General features: G+C 47.6%; 1 protein-coding gene across 2 annotated transcripts in view; it reads left to right on the forward strand.

Annotated features, from left to right (window-relative positions):
• Nucleotides 1–23610, forward strand: part of MAN2A1 (mannosidase alpha class 2A member 1) — a 1157125-nt gene that overhangs the window by 894194 nt on the left and 239321 nt on the right. For both annotated transcript variants that reach the window (XM_085632583.1, XM_085632582.1), the window contains one exon: nt 7624–7765. In XM_085632583.1, coding sequence (XP_085488709.1) covers nt 7624–7765 — 142 coding nt within the window. The remainder of the gene's footprint in view (nt 1–7623; nt 7766–23610) is intronic.

Consider the following 23610-nt stretch of genomic DNA (forward strand, 5'->3'; position numbering starts at 1 on the left):
GTTGGTGGCTTGCTCCACGTCCGTGACCCTGGTCGACATTTTTTGGAGGTCCGCCCTGGGGAGGGACACATCCGTGGAGATGGACCCCACCGTGGTCTGCACTTTGGTGAGAGCTATCATTATGTCCTCCAGCGTTACTTTCGGCGCTCCAGCCTCCGACTCAGCCTTGTCCGCCTTCTCATTCCTCTCGGCCCCCGCGGCAGCGTCTTTAGTATAGGCAAACTTGTCCAGCTTACCCTGCTGGTGCACGCGATTCCCCTTCCCCGACATCCTGGGGCCGGCGGGCGCCGTCGCGGGTCGTCCTCGCTCTTCACCAAGCAGGCCGGGGGCCAAGACCACCACACTGAGCGGGAACGGCAAGCAAGCCCCCAGCTGGCAGCACCTCAGCCCGGGAGGACAGGACGGCCACCGGCACACATTAATAACGTTGGGTGCAGGAGGTGTGAGCACCGCCACTCCGCACCTTTCCTCTCCAGGCCCCCACTTGCGCTGTGCACGGGGCCACGCTAGGGCAGCTGCGCACCAGGCGACGGGGCACCACCGCCGGACACAGCTCAGCAGGGCGAGCTCTCTTCTCCCGGATCACGCAGTGGCATTCCCCCTGCAGAGGCCGCCTCACGATGCCCCCAGTGCGGGGCACTCCCACCTGGCCTCCGGGCGCGGACGAGCCCCGTCCGCTGCAGCGCTGCCTCCTCCAACACGGTGCCTCGTTCCTGTCGTCTCCGGGAGCTGCCTCAGTCCCAGGCTCCCCCGCACCGCGTCCGGCCTCCAGACAAATCGAGGCCCCAGTCGCGGCCGGCGGTGCAGGCCGCAAATGACGGGTCGACGCCGAGCAAGCTCCCGATCACGTAGGAGCCCCAGAGTCGGCTCAGATGGCACCGCTTCTCTCAGGCTACCAGCCTTGCGCAATTAGGGACAGGTGACTGAACGGATAAGTGCACGGATGGCAGGGGAGTCGGCCTCACCCTCGGAGCTCCTTCAGGCTGCGGCCATCTTGCTTGGCTGCTAGCCACGCCCCCTTGACTAAACTTTTTTGACTCTTTTGGTCTCTTGTTGACTCGACTCTGGTCCCGGTAGGATGCCCAGGTTCAACCCCTGCGACTCCTGTCACCGACTGATGTGGGTTACGGACCATCATCGCCGGTGCCTGTTCTGCTTGGGGGCCGACCACGATTCCGCGTCGTGCCTCGACTGCCGGGCCCTGACTTCGAAGGCTAGGCGGGAGCAGTCCCGCAAGCTCCTGGAGTACCGGCAGTCGGCTCCGCGCCGTTCACGGTCCCGGTCGAGGAGGAGGTCGAGGGACCGGTCGCGGAGCCGCAGTCACCACCACTCATCCGGTTCCAAGTCTTCGGGTAAGTCGAAGCATGGTAAGAAGTCCAAGAGGCGACATCGCTCTTCGGGCTCACCTCGCCGGTCGCGCGACTCGGCTGAGGGCTCGGGTGGTACCACCCACGTGGCTCCGTCGGAGCTGCAGGAGTCGCGTCCGTCCCCATACCCGCCGGTCCCTGGGACCGACGCGACTCTGGCGGAGATCAGTGACTTCTTCTCGGTCATGAGAGGCCTGGCTCCGTCATCGACGCCTGCCGGCGCACCTTCGCCCCCGCTGGCTCGACTGGGGGGCCTAGCGGGCCGGCAGCTCCGGCCCCAGCTCCGTCGTCGACTCCGGTCCCGATGCCGCAGGTCCCCACGGGATCCAGACCTGGATCCCAGGCGACGCCGGTCAACCTCACGACCCCTCCGCCGGCGTCGCCTCCGGTACCACCTCCGGCGCCGTGTTCGGACGACGCCGTTCCCCGGTTCGGTCCGGGCCCGGCGTCTGAGCGGCGCCACCTGGCGCCACGTCCGACGCGTGGCAATCTCATCTTTTGCCCGGCTCCGATCATTCCACCTGTCTACCAGGAATGGGATGACGGTGATGCCTGGGAGGGGTCTGAGGACCCTCTGGCCTTGCAGGCCAACTTATCACAGGACTGGGCAGATGAGCTGGGGGATGCCAGTGGTCTGGACACCTCCCCTGACACTGGCTTCATCTCTCCTCTGACTGTGGCTTTGGAGGAGGGGGCTGCATTTTCCGTGGTGCTGCGCAAGGTGGCCGAAGCCCTTGGGCTGGAGCTGCCTGCTGTGGCCGTGAGGACCAACCTCCTCACTGAAGTGCTCCAACCGTCAGCAAGCTCCCTGCTGCAGTTTAATGAGGCACTCGTGGACGTTCTGAAGGGCACTTGGTCCAAGCCCTCCACAGTACCTCCTGTGGATCGGAACGTGGCCCGGCTCCACCGCCCTGCACCGGGCGACCCCAGCTTTCTGTCCCCACACTCCACACCCGAGAGCCTGGTTATCCACGCCTGTACTTCCCAGTCTTCCTTCCCGTCCGCTCCCCCGGATCGGGAATCCAAGAGGCTTGAACAGTTCTTTGTTTTAATGGTGTAGTTTAACCAGTTTGTATAGCTTGGGGCGGTCGATTTGACCCAATTAATACAGATTTCTCTCCGGGCTAATAGCATTAATACAAAGAGTAAATTTTCCTGTTTTTTATTTATCTTATTGCTATCCGCACCTGTGTTACTATGTATCCCAAAAAAAATGAGAGAGATACTTACAGTTATGTTGGTTCTTAGTATCGTATTCACTGTCTTACCAATCTCCTCCAAGTAGTTGGTTATTGCGGGGCATTTTTGAAACATATGGATATCATTCGCTCTTGCCTCTCCGCACTTGGGACAGAGCTTAATATTGGATCCTTTGAATTTAGACAATTTCTTTGAGGTCCAGTAAGCCCGGTGAACTGTAAACAGGTGATTTCTTCTTAATGGTGCTGATTTTATGCAGGACCAACATTTCCCCATAGATTCTTGCCATATCAATTGTAGATCTATCTCTTGATCTGGTATGTCTTTCCTCCAAAGTTTTTCCGGGATTGAGAAATCTTTTTCCTCTGATTCAATAAGTGTCCAATACCACTTTGATATTTCTTTTCTTATTAGTGTGGTTCTTATCATTTCGCTTTCAAGTGTCTCGTTTCCGATATTTTCCTCTTGTAGCGACTTGACCCAATTTGATAGCTGATAATATTTAAATTTCGATATTTTACCGTCTGTTAGTTCATATAGTAGGTTCCATGGGATTATCTCATTTCCTTTTAATATTTGTCCCCATATTACTATTCCTGCTGCTTTAAGTGGCACTGCTAAAGAGTCTTTTAGGCATTCCGGTGTCCCTGGAGAATCCCATATTGGTGCTTTTGTACTATAATACGGTATATTTAATGAACTTCTTATTTGGAACCAAAGTCTAACAGCGTTGTATAAAATCTTTAGTTTTATTTTTTTGAAAAACTTTGGATGTCCGAATTTAAACAGGAAGTGGTCTGTTTTTTCGGTCATGTTTTGTAGGAAACTTGAGTAATCTTGGTATTTTCTCAATAATGATCCTAAATTGGAAAGATCTAAAATATTCAAACAAATCAGGACTAGCTATCCCTCCTTGATCTTTCTACACCATTAAAATCAACAACTTCGATAGAAACAGGGGCTATACGAAGAGAAACAATTTTTGGGAAATTTGGGAACAACATTTTCAAAGTAATTTTCAAAGTAATTAAAATTTCTATTGGGTCATGAACAACAAATCCAATGATTAATGCGATAAACCATAATACCAGGTAGAAATGATTTCTGCCGAGTAGTCACACTGACTAGCTCCCCCCCCCAAACAATCAATGGTAATATTGGAAACGATAAAGGGTAAATGGAGAAAAACTGATGGATCAAAACAATGAAAGGTATACTCCCCAAAAATGCATCCTCGGAAAGTGATGGGGCTGTGAAGGCAAAGATAAATAAAAAAGAACATCAGACTCCAGAAACCTCCTATCTATACAATCGCAAATGAGGATAAAAATGTTTTTTTTTTAAAAAAGGCTTGAACAGTTCGGTAAGTTGTTCTCTTCCCTTAGTTTGGGACTGCGGTCTGAATACCGCTTGCCTCTTGGACCGTTACTGTCACTCCCTGTGGGATACGGTGGAGGACGTGCTGCCCCAGTGTCCGGAGAAGGCCCGAACACGGCTCGCCTAGGCTCTTGCCGACGGGTGGGATGCAACACGACATGCTATCCGATGTGGACTAGACACTACGAACTCGCTGGGTAGAGCGATGTCAACCACGGTGGCACTTCGCCGCCACGCCTGGCTGCGGTCCACGTCTTTCTCAGGAGATGTTCAGAGCACCCTCATGGTTATGCCCTTTGATGGCAGTCGCCTTTTTGGCGAAAAGGCGGATAGTGCGCTGGTGCGCTTCAAGGACTCCCGGTCTACGGCCAAGTCTTTGGGCCTCTCGGCCCCGCGACCGCAAACTTCTGCTTTTCGTCCCTTTCGTGGCCAAGGAAGGGGCGCCCCGTCACGTCCGCTTAGCCACAGGCTGCAGACCCAACCTGCACGCGGTCGCGGACGTGGATTCCGCCGAGGCGGTACTGGGTGACAACGTGCCGGTCAGTCCACATCCACCCCGGCAGCATCCGCCTCCAAGCCCTCCTAGTCCGTGCTTTGAGGGCGCAGAAGAGTTGAAAAACAAAGCTGACGATTTATGCCTGGAAGGGCGACGAGATTTAACTTATGACGACTAGCAAAGTGGATACGCATGGCTCAAAACAGAAAAGAGACACACTTGCTGTTATCATTGGATGCAGAAAAAGCATTTGATGCTGTTCGTTGGCCTTTCATGTGGCAGACATTAAAAAGGTTGGGGTTTGTTCCCAAATTTATATCGTGGTTTGAGCTACTATATAGGGCACCGAAGGCGAGGGTGCGGGTCACTGGGGCAACGTCAGAGGAGTTTGAAATAGAGAGGGGAACCAGGCAACGGTGTCCATTATCCCCAATACTCTTTGCGTTGACTTTGGAACCGCTAGTGTGCATAATATGATCACATCCGACGGTAATGAATGGAATCGAAGAAAGCATCTTATTGTATGCGGACAATGTCCTTTTGTACGTCACTGAACCCACAACCACAATTCCAACCCTCTTCCAAGTACTAGAGAAATACGGAGAACATCTGGGCTATAAGACTAATTGGGGCAAATCAGACCTCTACCCGGTGGGTGGACCCCATGAGTTGTACGACCTCCACAGGGAACTACATGTAACTACAGAAGGGTTTAAGTATTTAGGGATGTATATATCCACAGACATCTTGCGATGTCTCACGCAAAATATACGTAGAGTTGTGGCAGATTTCCATGCAGACTTGGAAATATGGAGACGTTTACCCCTAACATCACTAGGCAGAGCTGCAATTTGCAAGATGATCACGCTCCCCAAGCTTTTATATATTTTACAGAACACAAATTATAAGATTCTGGAGGACGTATTTGGAGCAATAGACAGTGGGGTGCGCACACTCTTGTTGGACGGGGGAAACCACGCATGGCGCTTCGCACACTGCAGCGTAATCAATATAATGGGGTTATAGCCCTCCCAGACATCAGATTATATTACCGGGCTGCGCATCTTACAGTAATAAACGAGTGGGGACACCTGCCGAGAACACACCCGACATATGCATTGGAACAAGGACAATTTGAGGCACATTACCACCTACACTACATTTATGGAGGGAGGTGAGTCAGACACCTGCTGCCGGCAACTCAGAGGTCACTGTAGGTATGGAGGGCAGCCGAAAGGCAAATGGGCTGGGACGAGAAGATAACGAGGCAGACACGACTTTGGGAAGGTACAGGTCTCACAGAAATCAGGAAACTGGAAGGGTTCAAAGACTGGGACAGGATAGGAATTTTGAAAGTCGAGGACCTAATAAAAGAGGGCTCCTTGATCTCCTTTGAAGCCTTGCAGCAAGAATTTCAAATGGGAGATAGGCAAAGGTATAAATATATGCAAATGCAACATGCATGGGCCGCAGAGGGGATAGACATTACAGGTACCCCAGAATTTGCGCCGCTGAAGGGCAGACTTTTACAAGAAAGAATATTAGAACAGGCGGTTTCCAGGACCTACACGACACTTATTAATAACACCCTAGATAATCTGGTGGCTCTGAGGAGAAAATGGGAGAGTGCCGTGGGTAATTTGGATAATATAGACTGGGAGGCGGCGCGCCTCCCAGAGATTACGTTTAAGCCAACTTAAAATCCTCCATAACAAGATCACGTCCCTACAAAATGGGGCAGGCAGAATCCCCTGACTGCCTCCGTTGCAAGATTGAGACTGGCACGCTTGTACACAGACTGTGGGAGCGCACACACCTACAAAGATACTTGGTCAAGATAATGGAAGAGTTAAGCGAGATACTTGAATACCAGCTCCTGAAAAACACAAAATATGTGTTGCTTGGCATACCTTCAGACATAGACCTTCCCAGGAGGAGCGTTGTCTTGTGTAACTTGGGGATGGCGATAGCTAAGAGAGGCATAGCCAAGAAATGGGGTGCGCAAGAGCTCCCCACTCTGAGGGAATGGAGGGTAGGAATGGACATGATCATGGGAGCGGAGCGTGTGACATATAAAAAGAGAGGGTGCCCTAAAAGAGTTTTCAAGATTTGGAGTCCCTAGCTTAGACATTATAGACTAGAGCTTGATAATGCCCAAGACGGGTTCACGAATGTCCACAGGCCTCTGGAAGGGATAAACTTTACTGAACGTACATCTGGGGAAGAGGAGGGAAGATGTGTTTAATGTGAACTTACTCCCAATAATCTCATATGGATTGCATAGTGAGGTTGCCGGAATCGCGTGAACTTTGTAAACAATGGAGAGACGTTCAATGTGTGGTTGCCCTCTATGTGCCAAATGTTTATTTGATGTGTACTGAAATTGGAAAAAAGTTAATAATAAACATATTTATAAAATAAAAAAAAAAAGCTGTCATGCATGCAGGTATGATGTCTATATATACCGCTTTTGTGCTATCTGCTCTGCTGCTGCAGAGCCCAATGGCACCATGTGTCACCACATAGGAACATTTACTGAAAAGGTTGCAGATCCAGGCTGATGCCTCTGGGAATTTGCAAGGTTAGGAATCTGCGGTTAGATAACCTATCCACCAAAAATAGTGTTAAGGTAAAGTAGGTTTAATTATCAGTATTACAGGTGCCCTAACAGTAAATGTAAACGCATTGAATCCACTGTGTGACCAATAATCGGTTCAGAAATGAAGGACTGTGGAAGGGACGCTAATAACAGAAATAATTTATTCTATCTGCATCTTAATGTTTTGCATTGTCAGATACTACCCAAAACGGTTAAATTGCCACCTCTTAATACGTGGTACACAAGGCTTTGTTTCTATAAGCAATGATGTTTTTCTTATGGAAATCCATCCGTAGCTCAGCACTGAATCATGAGATAGAAACGGGTAGGCACAGAAAAGATTTGTAGAATCTGGCTCCTAGGATTTTATACAGAGGATCAACAAATACATTGACCTTTGACTAGAGGTAAATAATAAATAAATAATCAGTTTATTAGAGGTTGATTTTACCTTTTTATAAGTACTAAATGTGTATTTAAACCCTTAGAGAGCACCAATCTACCAAAATGTTTCTGTAAATATTCATAAATGACAATGTTTGTATCTTTTTGAGGTATGTATTCACTGATGTATTCATTTGTAGATTCAACCAAGACAGACAATGTCTAAATTGCCTCTTCAAGCCAATGTGTACCCTATGACTACAATGGCTTACGTGCAAGATCATAGCAGTCGTTTCACTCTTCACTCTGCACAGTCCTTGGGCATAGCAAGTTTCAAAAGTGGTCAGTATAAATTAACTTGTTAGAGATTTGTTTTTAAAATTCATGAAATATCCATGTTATTTTCTATTAATGAATTACTAATTATGATTTTAGGGCTGTTATCTGATTTTGTTCAGCCTTGGCTCAGATAGGTTTGTAGACCAAAACAAATCCATGTGTTAAATGCATCTCATACTTCATTTCATGGTCTTACATATTTGCATTATTCTTCCAGAAGTCTTTTTGTAGGTGAACATATATGTACATTGCCTATTTATATTCAAAATGATTGTTTAGCCCAAATGAAAAGTTCATTTTCTAAAGGTTATATCATATTTTTAATCCCAAATGAAATGTTAATGTTTTAGGGTAATATCATGTTCAGTTATAATATCCGGACCATTTGTATTCGGTTTATAATTATTAAGAAAATGTGTTATCTTTGGAGGTGGGAGGGTGAAAGTACTGCTAGTGATCAATGTTCTGTTTCCACTGCTATTTGTTTTGGATACCTAAAGTTAAGGGATGGTACAGACTGAAGATTTTGAACATTGTATGTTAAGGTGATGCACTATTTACCCACATTTTGTATTGATATTTTCATCTGCAATCCTTTTGACATCAACCTCACCTTAGTCCAAGTCTTATTTTAATGCAGTAATACATGTTTGAATTTACATGGACATAGATGGGGGAAGGGGAGCATTGTTGCCCTATCCAGCACGTACTTACGCACACAATTTTAACTCTCATTTTAGAACTGATGTACTTGCAGTTTCTCACCTTTGATAAGCCATGGTAATGTTGAAGCATAGGAACATTGTAAATTTACCTACGGGCACCCTCAGTTTACACATCTATCATGTCGTGCAGGACTGTGGCTGCTGTAGAGAGAGCAAGTAAGCTGTATGCATTAGCCTAATGGTGTCGCTATGTCCCTGGTGATTTAGAGGTGAAGATTTAGGGGAACCTGGATTAGGAGTGGGCACTGACCCTTACTTTCTGGGAAAGGAAGAAAGGTTGGGATAATGGCTGTGGGAGAGTCGAGCAAGAGAGCCCTCACCCTCTGCTTATAAATGTGTTTTTAAAACAAAAAAACAAGGCCAAAGAAAAACCAGGGCGCAGGCGCTCACTCAATTTCATAGATACAGTTCCGTGATTATATACGACCCATCACAATCTATGAAGAGAGTCATCTCTACCATGGGGGTGGCTGTCGAAAAGTAGGTTACCCCCACTTTTTACCTGGTGTCTGTATGTTTTGACTGTAGTTTGCTGGGATCCAACTAATCAGGACCCCAGCATCTGTGCACTCTCTCCCAAAAGGGCTTTGGTAAGTACTCTTTTACCTCCACAATTTATTACCGGTGTGCCCTAATAAGTCCCTAGTACATGGTACTAAGGTACCCAGAACATAGGCACACCAGAGATCTCCCAGGCGCTGCAGCTTATATTGTTCCACCCACTGGACTCCACTTCAACTCGGACTACAGGCCTGCCATTGCAGGATGTGCGAGTTGGTGCTTGCACCTCTCACAACAGATATACGTTTTCTTATAGCTGAGGTCACGGCACCTAAATCCTATGGAAGGCCCTTCAGTCCTGAGGGTAGGGTGCTTGGTTATAAGTATAAGGGTGCGCATGCATAAGCAGGACATCCCTGCAAACCCCAAAGTCGATTTTCCAGACTTTGTAAGTGTGTGCAGCCATTTTAAGATGTATAGTGGAATTTACGAGATGTCTATATAATGGCTTTGCCATACCTGGTCATGTTTGGTATCTTAGCGGTCCAGAATACACACAGTTCTGGGTTAGTAAATAAACATTGTTCAAAACTATGTTAGATGTTTCCAATGAATTTTTCAGTCACACTTTGGCTCCAGAAAGCAATGACTTGACCGCATTCAGCGTTCTCGGCAATTAGAGACACTAAGCAAAATTCCCTATGGGGTATAACAATAGCCCCGGGAGTTTTTTGCAGCTCGCATTTGTCGATTTAACATGAAATTGACCATGATGCTTTTTCATATGTTGATGATATTTACCTTACGGATGATTAACTCAATCCTCATCTTATGCGTGTGGCTCGCATTATTATTTAGCATTTCACATCTTTAGGTTACAAATTAAATTTTGCAAAATCGCATATTGCATTTTTGGCAGTTCTTTTCCTTGGTTACAAACTGAATAATGAGGGTAGGGGGTTGGCACCTCACTTCTTGGAGAAATTAGCTCATATGCAACCTCCAACTACCCTAAAAAATTTACAGTCTTTGCTGGCTTTTTGGAGTTTTGGCAGAAGCTACATTCCAGATTATGCCCAGCGTATCAAACCGCTATACGCATTGATACAACCTTCTTTCTCGTCTCCAGTTGGCTTCCGGAACACACTGCAGTTCTATGGTCTTTACAGTCTGATCTGCCTGCAACTCAATTCTTGTTAACTAGAGACAAAATTGGACGTTAGGATTCACATATGTGACTTTTAATGAAGGGGACACAGTTCCCATTGCTTATAAATTGCATTTGTATACTCCCTCTGCTGACCCCTTAGTGTCAGCAAATTACAGACCTATCTCACTATTGCCGTTTTTCTCCAAGACCCTAGAGTAATATGTCAATTCAGTGATCGCTGACTACGCTGAAAAAAATAATCTTCTTCACCAGAGCCAACTATAGTACAGAGACTGCCCTTATAGAGGTCTCGGAGCATATTAATGAGAAGCTGAATTAGGGAGGTAAAGCCATTCTGATTTTATTAGACCTTTCTGCGGCCTTCGATACTGTTCTTCACACTAGACTCCTGGACAGGCTACAGGACTGTGGAATAGGCGGCACCATTCTGAAATGGTTTACCTCCTTCCTAGAGGACAGAGCCAGTAAGTCTGGACCCCCCTTTGCGGCCCCATCCCCAGTCTGAAAGTGGGAGTTCCTCAGGGCTCTATACTGAGCCCTACTCTTTTCAACCTCTATATGTCCCCCTTGGCACCATTGGCAGAGGCTTGTTTCGCCAAAATTATTTCTTACGCGGATGACACGCAGCTCCTTTTTACCTGTGACAAGGGGGCTGACTATGAGGGTGAGAAGATCAGTACCTGCTTCTCGAAGATGTTTTCATGGTTGAGCAAGAACCAGTTAAAATGTAACCGAGAGAAATCTGAAGTTATCTTTTTTGGCTCACCACCCGCGGACGAGTGGAAACTCTGGTGGCCCTCGGATATGTCACCTCCTCTCTCCTCACAAAGCTCTGTCAAGAATATGTGCGCCATGATGGACAGCACTCTCTCGATGAAATCTCAGGTCCATTCGGTAGCTGACTCCTGTTTGGGGTTCTACAGATTCTAAGAAAGTTTCTCCCCCTCTTTCCTCTTGAACACAGGAAGACCGCTGTCCAGGCATTGATCATCTCCAGACTGGACGATGTCAATGTCCTGTACCTGGGCCTCCCTGAAAATTTGCTTAGCTGCTTACAGGTGCTCCAGAATGCAGCCACCAGAGCGGTCCTTCTGCTTAAGCCCAGGACTCATATCTCCCCGCACCTCAAGGCTTTACATTTGCTCCCTGTAAAAAAGAGTATTAGTTTTAAGGCACTGGTACCATTCTGCAAGGCCCTACCTGAAAGTGGTGCAGAGTATCTCAGAAGGAGATTCACGCACTATATGCCGCCAAGAACCCTGAGGTCTTCCACGTTGAGCCTGACATCTGTCCCCAGGATACGCCCGATCCGGCGGCCATTCCTTTCGGTTCCATGGAGCCCATGCCTGGAACCTTCTCCCACTAACTCTCAGGAAGGTAACAAACGTAGCCGTTTTTAGGAAAATGCTTAAAACCTGGCTTTTCAGTAACTAATTCCTGGTCTCCCGCTTCTAGGGGTAGCAGAGGGTCTGATAGAGTCTTTTCAGCGCCGGCACACTCTTTCTGAGGAGCTGCGTGCTCTGTAAATGCTCTTTCATTCATTCATTCCTCAGAAATGCATTTTTCTTCTACCGAGAACATTTTAACAGCAGTACAGATGGCTATTCTAAAGGAACGCTCACTGGCTCTGGGCAAACACATTTTCATGGTTTCGCTTGTGCCTGCTTTGGAAGCTGTCACAAAGGCGAGTGTATCAAATTCTTAGGCGCTGCATCCTCGTTGGATACAATAGGCCAGTTCATTGACTAAGGCTGATGTTAATTTAGTGTTTGATCCTTCTTTGAAGACACATGAGTTTTTACAATATGAACATGTTCATCCTCTTCCTTTGTCCCAACTCCCTCTTAATCGCTACAAATGTATCATTTACACTGATGGGTTTGTACAGCCAGCCATTTGTTCTAAACATGCTTATTCTTCAGCCTGCGCAATTGTGGCTCCTTGGTTCCCACACAATCCCTTGGGGATTGCACGGCACAATTGGCTGAGTTATGTGCATTGCTTTTGGCTCTTGAGATTGCTGATCCTGAATTGTCTACTCTTATAGTGTGTGATTCCTTCTACTGTGTACAATCCTATAATGACAACTAATTCGTTTGGAAAGAGATTGATTTTCGTGATTCTAAAAGTAGCGCAATAAAGCATAAAACCCTTGGGGCAGGGTGGCCACTCTTAAGGAACGTTTGCCACTCATACATGTTATCCATACACTAGGCCATTAGTGTGTAGGAGCACACGCTGTTGGTAATTCTATTGCTGATGAGGCAGGCAAATCTGCAGTAGCCACAGCCACCGTTGCAGCTGTTACAAGGACCATGACTAAATTTGATAATGATATTTTGGCAGATGTTAATGCGATGAAGCAGGGGACAATGTTTACCCAGGGTTTCCCTTCTCATTATTCCTATCACTTAACTACTGACCAGGTTCTGTTTGTGACTATCCCCTCAGCTTGATTCCCAACGAGGACTTCAGACTTTCATTAATTGTGGCTGCCCATGAAGGAATGGCTTCCCCACATGCGGGAGTGACGGCCACAATTTCTCTTTAACAGCAACGTTATTGGTGGCGAGGTTTATACCAACAAATGCACAATTATGTGCTTTCCTGTGACATTTGTCAACAGATTAAACCTTCTACGGTTTCACGTCCACCACATACTCAACCCTTAATTTCGAATCAACTATTCTGGTTGTATTTATCTTGATCACTGCGGTCCGTTGACATCAAACAATGCTTTCAAATATATTTTGGTTGCAGTGGATTTGTGCACTAGGTTCCTCTGGGTTTAGCCATAGTGATGTGCTGACGCTCGTACTGTTCTAAAAGATTTGCATGTCTTTCTGAGGACTTATGCCTGTGGCACCTTCCATTCTGACCAAGGAGTGGCTTTTGCCTCTGAGGCTTACCGGGATTCTCTGAAGTCAATAGGGGTGCAGGTGCATTTCTCATCTCCATACCGGCCTTAGGGCAATTCTGTTGTGGAGCGGATAAACTGTGACTTAAAGCAATCTTTAACAGCAAGGGTATTAGGTAGAGGACGGGGCTGGTTGACTCATCTCTATGGGGTTCAACGTGCACTGAATAATCTTCCTAGAAGACCTCTTGGTGGGCAGACCCCGTACAAAATGCTCTTTGGCATTAAGATGTTGGTCTTGATGTTGTAGCGGCTGCCTCAACATTTGACTTAGATAACCATTGTGCTATGCTACAGGATCTACAAAAGAATTGAGATGCTCTAGCAAGAACCCATTTGCCTTCACCTACAGATGCAGCAGTGCTAGTCCCTGTCTCCGACTGGCTTCCTAAAGTTGGCGGTCTGTTCCGGGAGGATCCAGTCCTTAGTTTAAAGGGAACCCGAACTGTGATCTTAACTCCACTGCCTAGATGCAAAGACAACCGGTTCATTTCAGTTGAACATGTCAAGTAATACCATATGGCCGATACTTAATAGTATGCCTACAAGCACCCTGCGTTGGTATGTTCCACTACATGAGTTGAGTTCTGTTCTTCCAGATTCTTCCAGGAAACTAGAAGGGGAGATTGAGTCTTCAGTAGATTTAGTGCCTGTTTTGCCTTCAACATCTACAATTGTGGAAAACGAATATTCTTCCCCACCAGTTGAACATACAGTTGATATTCCAGTAACAATGATACATTCAGCTTCGAACAAAGAACAGTCCCCATTGTTTCAGCGTAGCTCTAGCGGTTACCATATTGACCAAGACAACTTCTCTTCGGATACATTTTTGTTGTCTTAGTCTATTGCTGTGTCTCCTACATGGATTTTTGTTTTCATCTCGTGGTTGAAAAGAACTTACCTAGTCTCACCATGGGCTTGCATCTGGATCATAATGTCAATGGTGTTCGTCTTTATTTGGATTGCATTCATTTTTACTTTTGATTAATGGCCACTTCTTGCCTGAATGCTTTACTGTGGAACTGGTTGACGTAGTCCTGGTTCCGCATACTTCTTCGCATAAAATGAGACCAGACCTTTGTTAATGTTTCAGCAGTCCCGATCGCTGATGGCATTGTTTGGGGCAAAATGCAATGCCAAATTCCAAATGTCTTCCGTGTTTCCTTGGAAGATATCGTTATACCTGTAATGCATTCGTATGATTGGGATGTTAGTGCTGTTAATTCTTTGTTTTCCGATTTGCAGTATTATAGTGTAACAGAAGATCTATATTTAAATTCAGCAAATTATGCAGATTTATTTCGTTACCAACATTATGGACATCACTTTCTTCACAAAACCATAACTCAGTGACCTACTTTTAATTATACGCAATGGAAACATCGCCCAACACCAACTAAAATAAGTTGTATTTCACAGAAAAATAAATTTACATATTTTTCTGGTTACAATCTGTCCGACCCAGCCTCATACTATTTCAAATTGAATATCTCCACAATGAACAAATATATGCTTACACAGACTAAATTAATATACTCCTCATCCTTCATAGCAGATCTGCCCCTTAAAGGTTACGATTATTGGAGAGAGACTATTGACTTAAAGTCCTTTTGGGGCACTAATATTTGGTAGGTACAAGGAAGTGAGTCCTTGCATCATGCATATTCAATACTGTCTCAACTAATATTTTATAATCATGAGGTCCAACAGACTACTTTTTTCGGTTTAGCCACTGCTAATAATTTGAATACTCCCTCTATTCCGTCACTGGCTCAATGAGAGACTTGGCACACACATACTAATTATACAATTGGAGAATTGACTGGTATGATACACTTTTGGCACTTTTAATTCCTCTATGATAAATCCAGAGGGGTGGGTGTTATGGCCTACAAACACCAATACTTGTCATTTACGTTTTATAAATGCTGCAGACAGGTTTTCCCAAAATAGGTCTCATCCTTGTTACCCACACTCACATACAGTTATCACTTATTTGGTTGGTAAATTATGTGAGTATGGATAACAAATGGTTGTAACATTCCACAATATCATCTGTGAAGCACCATCTTTCCCTTCTGTCTGGTGACATTGATCTTTCAGATTTTCTTTTGGGTCCAAAATACCCTCACACTAAACGCTATGTTTATGCAGTTTATAATGAATTTTGGAAACTATCACAAATGGAAGCAGCCCTTCGCTTGCTTCAAATTGATCAAGATAATTTTGGAAAAGTTCTTGCCATAGTTGATAACAGGATAAATACGCTGTCTTCTCGTATATATACCTTAGACAATAGTGTGTCATCTGTTATTGCAACATTTCAGCCCCTAATTTGGATTGCTTTTTAAAAGGAACCCCGGTTCCTGCTATTATTCCAACTCTCACTTTGCCTTCGAACGGCAGATATATAATTCTTAACAATCAGATTTGCTGCAGTTTACGGGCAGGCATCCCGTACATTGTAACAGTTTCAAAATGAGTTACCTGTTGCAGCAATGTTCCGTTCCCCCCACTTTCCTCCCTCCCCCCACCATACACACACACACGGGAGTCTAGATAGTTTTCTGTGGCCTTTCATTCCGACTTTAATAAGCTAAGAAGATTTAAAGCGCTATTGTTTGAACAAGAAATGGCTCTCACGTCAGCTTGTGCGACCTTCGAGTTGCAGGTGGCAAGGACATCTTGCGAAATTCAGTCTTTACTAAACATAAATCTCCCCCTACACTTTGGGGAATTGATTCACCAAATCTTTAATGCGTCTGATACTGAAGGCCTAGCCCACTTTTTTAAAGTTGTGAGATTTGGCCTTGTCACATTGTTTCAGACTATATTTGGACTAATACCTGCTTTTATTCATTCTATTTTTTCCAGCGTATTCAGGGTGTTTCCCCTGCTGCTCCTCCTGGTTTGTTCTTGTACTTCTGTTCCTGTTCCGCAATTGCTGCTGAATCGGTGGTACTGCTCAGCCAGGCACAGTTGCATCTGTACCATGAACGGATGCAGCAGCTTTTTGGTTTAATGCCATCTGAAGCTCTTACCATCAACTATTGGCTGACCTTCGGTTATGCCTACTTCAGGTGCATGCAACCTGTGTTCTATTGCATCCGGTGCCCTTATCAATGGGCCCTAGACATCTGCCTGTCCACTTCCTCACCGGCTGCCCTGGATTATGAACTGTTGAAGGGTCCATTGAACGAGTGCCAGTGCACAGCGCCTCTTAGATCGGAGTTTTATCAAAATCGACACAGGTTGCCCTGGAATGCTCCTTGCGGCCTCTGAATATGAGGTGCACGTCTGTTCCTTTGAATTGTTTAATTGGATGCCATTGCTTTTTTCTCTGAAAGGTTCTGACGCCTTATTGGAGCTCATGGCATTCCACTTCTCCCTCAAAGTTTTTGGCACGGATGATACGCTGTAATTTGATATATTTTTGCGTACACATTTTTTTCACCTTTTTTCCTTTCTATCATAGTCCTGTTTTGCAGTTTCTAATTCAATTTGTTCTTTTATTGAGACTGCTTGGTTCTGCTTACCGGTGACTTCTGTGTTAGTCCACGGCCAACGTCCCGACCAAGGGAAGAGTGTCACATGGCCGATGGGAACATTGTCGTCTTCCCTAAGTTAGCATGAGCAGGCTGCAGACTGTCCGTTGCTTTGCGCACGTTACTACAAGCGTTTATTTTGCATATACCTCTTTTAATATTTTCTAATGAGACCCAACCGTTTTGCAGGTTCCTAGGATTTATTCTGAACATTGTGAACAAGGTAGAACAAATATGCCCCTTGTTATTCTGTTCTGGACAGACAAAACATACAGATGCAGCTGTTGTTTGGGAATACGTACTTTGGTCCTATTGGAATACCCAGATAGGTAGCACACACTTGGAGAGGGATCTTTCCAGGGACAAGAACATGGCGGCACCTATGATGTAGATCTACCATCTATAGACTGAGGTACAGGATCTGCAGATAACACCCAGAGATCTTCTAAAATATAATCATCTTGCTTCTGTACAAGGGGAGGGAGGTTAGGCTACGCTGTCTTTCATTATGACGGCTCCTTTTATGATTTACGGACTATTTACTATGCTGACTGTATTTGTGTTATGCATTTTTCTGCTTATTATGTCGCATATACTGCAACATAGAGCACATTCGCTGAAATAAATATTTTAAACGTGTTTATGTCTCTGTGGACAAGTACAAGAGTATGAGCGAAAGGTTGTGTCTTGCAGCCGTGATTCTTGAGAGAGTCGGGAGTGTTGTGTTCTGGGATGTCTAATCACTTGTTCCTCTATGGGTCAGTAGGAGTGCAAGTGAGACACTATAGCTAGTCGGTCTCGGGCTCATGAGTACTAAGGTGATAGGATGACTCATGTAGGAGAGTAGGGTCTGCTTTCTATGTTCACCCCCACTTTTTGCATTTGCTTTACTGGTTTTCGACTTAGATGTGGCTGTGGGCCTGCTAATCAGACCCACAGCCCTGCTGTTCTCTCTCTAAATTGATACTATGTACTTTAGGTGCATAACCCATTTGGATAGGATCACCTTATTGGCCCCTGTACAGTGTACCCTAGGTACCCAGGGCATAGGTGTACCCTAGGCCTACCAGGGGCTGCAGCATGTATTATGCCACCCCTGGCCTGGCCTTCCATTTTGACACAACTGGCTGATCACTCAGCTGGGGCAAGGTCGTGTAATCACCCCTTGCTTAGGTGTAGTATTCCTATACCTAACTTACATATGGACACATGTGTACCTATCAGTCACTCCTATGGCAGGCCTTAACAATCCTGGAGGCAGAGTGCTTGGTAACATGTGAGATGGTGCTCTAGCATGAGCTGAGCCTGTCTGCAGCTTTCGGAACCATGTCCTTATAGCTGTTCTATGATATAGCCTACCATATACTCTTAAAGTGCCTTATAATCTTAAACGGTTATGGTAACTCTGGTTTGGCTTTATCGAAACATGTCGTGTAAGGTGTCTAACACTGTGGAATAATACCCCCATACCATTTCTGGACATGAGGATATTATTCCCCCCTTCTAGAGGGAAAGACATGTTAAAATCATACTTCACTGTTAGCCTCTGACCAAAGCCTCAGCATCACAAAATGGATGCTGCTGCCACAACACAAGTCTGACCTCCTGCTGCTGGGAGTGACCCCAGCCAGGGAGGCCTGGACAATAGGTTTCCTGCTTGGGGAGGTGCTAGCACCTCCCCAGACAGCCTTTAGTGTATTGGGGCAGGGTGGGCTGAAAGGAATGAGACATGCCTGGGGCACACAAGGTGTTCCTTGCATAGTCCAGTTCAAACCGGCGCTGGGGCACTCCAGCCCCAGCTCTGGCGCGAAACTGGACAAAGGGAAGTGGGTGTAACCACCCCCTCCCAGGTCCCACCCATAAGGCGTGACCTAGCAGGTATCCCAGCCCCCCAGATTAGTATAAGAGTGAGAGTTGGGCCTCAAGACTTTAGATTATCCTGAACCTGCAAACTTGAACAGAAACTCTGGACCTTCGACATTCGACGAAAGAAGAAGACTGAATAATCTCCCTTGTGGCCAAGGAGTGGCTACCCTGTGCAAACAGGCACCATCAAGAGACTACCCTTTGCTTTGCTAAAGTTCTACGAGGGACCGACTGCAGAGCCCGACCAGAGCCTTGACTTCCAGACTTCTCCGACCCTGATCCACATCCACAGCAGAGCTGAGATCCGTGGAGGCGACAAGAGACGTGGGACCGGCTACCTGGGAAAAGTGGCTAGTATCTTCAAGCGCAGCTTCTGAGGCACCCTCGAAGTTGTGCACCGGGGATTGAGAAGCCCCAACCCCAAGCACCGTCTGCACCGAAGACCAGCCCCCCACACTCCACGAGTCCTGCGTGGGGCCCTTCTGCATTTTTCTGCTTGCTGCGTCTGTCCGGTTGCTTGCCCGCTGGCTAGTGGCCTTTGTGACGACGCATCCTGAAATCTTCTGCGCTGGTTTGGCTCCTCCAGACTGGCTCCCGCTTCTCTGCAAAGAAGAAGCACCCCAGACCTTCCTGGTCTGCACCAGAAGCAAGTCCTCCGTTCTGCGTGGGTTCCGCTTGCCAAGGCTTGGTGAGTCCTAGTCCAACTTCGACGCCGCCGACAGCAAGAGCCTTCGTGGGACAGCTCGCCTCCTGGTCCTGGTCGTCCTCGACGTTCCCTGGTCCTCGTGGCTGCAGCGACAAGCTTCACCTTCACCTGCAATCTTCACGACATCACCTGGTTCCTTCCTGGTTCCACGTGGTCACTGGCTAGTGACCTTGACTCTGTCCCTTCTGCTTGCAGGTCTCCTCTCTTCTTGATCCCAGCCTTGGGATCCACCGGACACTCTTCACTGACTGCCTGTCAGCATCTTTCTTCAGGCATCCATAGGAGTCGACGACGAAACCCGACGCAACTTCACCCCTATGCACCCGCAGCCTGTGGGCTAGGTAACTTGGGTACTCCGGTGCTCATCAGGATAGTGACTATCCTAGTGTCTAGTTTTCCAGTCTCGACTTCCTAGCTACTCCGGAAGTGTCCTAAATCTGTCTATTTCTAAACTGTACTATTGCTAGTGACTTTTACGCATTACGCGTGAGTGTTTACACTCTGCACCTGAATCCCGTGGGCCTCCCACTTCCTAACCTTTGGTAGTATAGTGTAGCCCCAGCGATTCCCTAGGCCTAGGCCTATCCTATTTCCGTGACAGTGGTCCTTATACCACTTACTTAGTATATGGTTTGCGTGGCCCCTAGGGCCTAACTGTATTACTTACCTGTGTGACTTAATGTATGCTTAAATAAGACTGTGTTGTACTTACCTCTAATCTCATAAAGAGTGCTGAGGGTTTGACTAGAATAAATACACTTTATTTTATATATATATATCTGTTGTGGTGTCCTTTCATTTGGTATTCAAGGGATTATATATGGTATCACAGCTGGCTTCACATGCCATTCAGAGTTTAGCCTAAGACTGCTCTTGTCCATGCTACCACTAGGATAGCTGGTCTATAAGGTTGACTTTACAACCAATCACCATAAGGGTATTTGGACTGATATAAGGTGTACACTAGAACTAGTGACATCATACATCAGGCCAACTTCTCACAACTCAGTCCCTATATACCAAGGTCCCATAATCCTACGCATAGTTTTGTGTTCGTGCAGAATCCCTGCAACATCTTGTCACAGGGAGATGTGACTACATCCCAGACAGGACAGGCTATTGGGCTCAGTGAGGGTGCATTCCAGCGCCACCAGACAGCATTGAAGAGTACATTTGGTGCCCTCCATGCATACTCTGGTTTGAGCCAGTTCAGGAACCCTTAGTTCCTGCTCTGGTGCGAAACTGGACAAAGGACAGGGGAGTATCCTCCCGTCTGTCCAGCTTCTCCTCTGGGAGGAACCTTGAATCATTCCAACACTTTCCTTGGGTATTTAAGGGCTCCCCTATGGGTGGGTCCTCAGATTCGTCGTGGAACAAGACTCACCTCTGAAACTAAGACACTCTTCGACTGTCTGGACACCTGGACTTTGACTGGAACCAAGACTGCATCAAAGAAGACTCCTGCTACTCCTGGTCTTTGTGTTCTTCAAGTCTTCCGCCTCCTCTCTGTCTGAGCTTCACTCAGGTTCTCCAAAAGACCTGTGGGCATCAAGGACATTCTAAGAAATCTCCCTCTGAGTAAAGGAGTCACTCCCCTGCATCTTTAGGCACCGCAACAAAACTGACCGGTCTGCTGCTCAATCAATCAATCAGTCACATTTATAGAGGGTCTCAAGGCGCCGGGGGGGCGTTGGGGGCTCTGCTACAGCTCGAAGAGCCAGGTCTTGAGGTGCTTCCTGAAGCTGAGACGGTCCTGGGTCAGTCGTAGGTGAGTGGGGAGGGAGTTCCAGGTCTTTGCTGCCAGGTAGGAGAATGATCTTCCTCCGGAGGTGGTTCTGCGAATACGTGGGCGAGGCTGGTGGAGCGAAGCTGGCGGGTGGGGGTGTAGAACGAGAGTCGGCTGTTGAGGTAGTCGGGGCCCATGTTGTGGAGCGCTTTGTGTGCGTGGGTGAGCAGTCTGAACGTGATCCTTTTGTTGACGGGGAGCCAGTGGAGATTTCTCAGGTGGGTGAATATGTGGCTGTGGCGCGGGATGCTGAGGATAAGTCGTGCGGCGGCGTTTTGTATGCGCTGGAGCTGAGTCTGAAGTTTGGCGGTGGTTCCTGTGTATAGGGCGTTCCCGTAGTCCAGTCGGCTGGTGACGAGGGCCTGGGTGACTGTTCTTCTGGTTTCTGTGGGGATCCAGCGGAAGATCTTTCGAAGCATTCGCAGGGTGTTGAAGCATGAGGATGAGATGGCGTTGACTTGTTTGGTCATCGTGAGGGAGGAGTCCAGGATGAAACCCAGGTTGCGTGCGTGGTCCGTGGGTGTTGGTGCGGTTCCCCGCGCCGAGGGCCACCATGAGTCGTCCCAGGCAGATGGGGATTGCCCGAGGATGAGGACTTCCGTCTTGTCTGAGTTGAGTTTGAGACGGCTGTGCTTCATCCAGTCTGCTACCTCTTTCATTCCTTCCTGGAAGTTGGTTTTGGTTGTGGCTGGGTCCTTGGTGAGGAAGAGTATCAGCTGGGTGTCATCGGCGTAGGAGATGATGTTGATGTTGTGTTTTCGTGCGATGGTGGCGAGGGGGCTCATGTGGATATTGAAGAGTGTTGGACTGAGTGATGATCCTTGAGGTACGCCGCAGATTATCTTGGTGGCCGCGGACCGGAAGGGGGGTGGGAGGCGGACTCTTTGGGTTCTTCCAGAGAGGAACTAGGTGATCCATTCCAGGGCCTTCCCTTGGATTCCAGTGTTGCTGAGGCGGTGTATTAGGGTGCGGTGGCATACGGTGTCAAAGGCTGCTGAGAGGTCCAGGAGGATGAGGGTGGCTGTTTCCCCGTTGTCTATCAGGGTTCTGATGTCGTCTGTGGCTGCGATGAGGGCGGTCTCGGTGCTGTGGTTGGCTCGGAATCCGGACTAGGAAGGGTCGAGCGAGTTGTAGTCCTCGAGGAAAGCAGTCAGCTGTTTGTTGACGGTCTTCTCAATGACTTTAGCCGGGAAGGGGAGAAGAGAGATGGGTCGGAAGTTCTTGAGGTCCTTGGGGTCTGCTGTGGGTTTCTTCAGGAGGGCGTTTATCTCTGCGTGTTTCCAGCTCTCATGGAAGGTCGCTGACGTGAAGGAGCTGTTTATGACGTTCCACAGGTGGGGTGCGGGGGTGGTGCCAGCTTTGTTGAAGATGTGATGGGGGCATGGGTCGGAGGGGGAGCCGGAGTGGATGGTGCTCATGACGTGGATGGTGTCTTCACTGCTGATGGGGGTCCAGGAGTTGATGGTGATGCTGGGGGTCGCTGGTTTGGTGTCCTGAATTAGGGTTTGGGGTCCGAAGCTGTCGTGTATGTCTGCAATTTTGCGGTGGAAGAACGTGGCGAGGGAGTTGCAGAGGTCCTGTGAAGGGGTGATGTCGTTGTTGTTGGGGTTGGAGAGCTCTTTGACGATGCTGAAGAGTTCCTTGCTGTTATGGGTGTTGTTGTCCAGTCGCTCTTTGAACGATGTCCTCTTGGTGGTCCGGATCTGCTGATGGTATTCGCGGGTGGCGGCTTTGAGGACTGTCATGTTTTCTGTCGTTCGTTCTTGGCGCCAGGTCTTTTCGAGTGTTCGTCAGGATCTCTTTGCGGTTTTGAGGGCATTTGTGAACCATGAGGGTTTTCTGGTGGTGGTCTTGCTGTGGGGGTTCTTCAGTGGAGCGAGGTCGTTGGCGCAGTTGGTGATCCACTGTGCGAAGTTGAGAGCTGCGTCGTTGGTGTTGGGTATGTTGGTGTCGGCAGGTGGGTTCTGGCTCAGTGACGTGGTAATCTGGTCAGTGGTGATTTTGCTCCAGCATCTGCGGGGGATACGAAGCGTGTGGTGGTGAGATGTGGTCTTCTTGAATGTGAAATGTATGCAGCTGTGGTCGGTCCAGTGTAGTCCTGTGGAGTGGTTGAAGGCGACGTGGTTGCTGGCGGAGAAGAAGGCGTCGAGCGTGTGGCCAGCGAGGTGAGTGGGGGTGTCCACCAGTTGCTTGAGTCCGAGATTGGCGAGGTTGTCGAGCAGGGTGGAGGTGGTGGAGGTGGTGTTGTCGTTGTTATTCTCCAGGTGAAAGTTCAGCTCTCCAAGGAGGATGTAGTCTGGTGAGGCTAGGGCGTGCGGGCTGATGAGGTCGGCGATGGTTTCGCTGAATTGTGTGCGTGGTCTGTAGATGAGTGTTCCTCTGAGGGTGGTTTGGGGGTCGGTGTAGATCTGGAAGTGTAGGTGTTCGACGGAGAAGATGGAGTCTTTGGCGTTGGTCTTGACGCTGATGGTGTTTCTGTGGATGATGGCGATCCCTCCTCCCGTTTTGTTGATGCGGTCCTTCCGGGTGATTTTGTAGCCGTCCGGGATGGCTATGGCGATGTCGGGGGCTGAGGAGGCGTTCATCCAGGTTTCCATGAGGAAGGCGACGTCAGGTGCGATTGTGTCG

Source organism: Triturus cristatus, chromosome 2_1, assembly GCF_964204655.1.
Source record: "Triturus cristatus chromosome 2_1, aTriCri1.1, whole genome shotgun sequence".
NCBI classification, from domain to species: domain Eukaryota; kingdom Metazoa; phylum Chordata; class Amphibia; order Caudata; family Salamandridae; genus Triturus; species Triturus cristatus.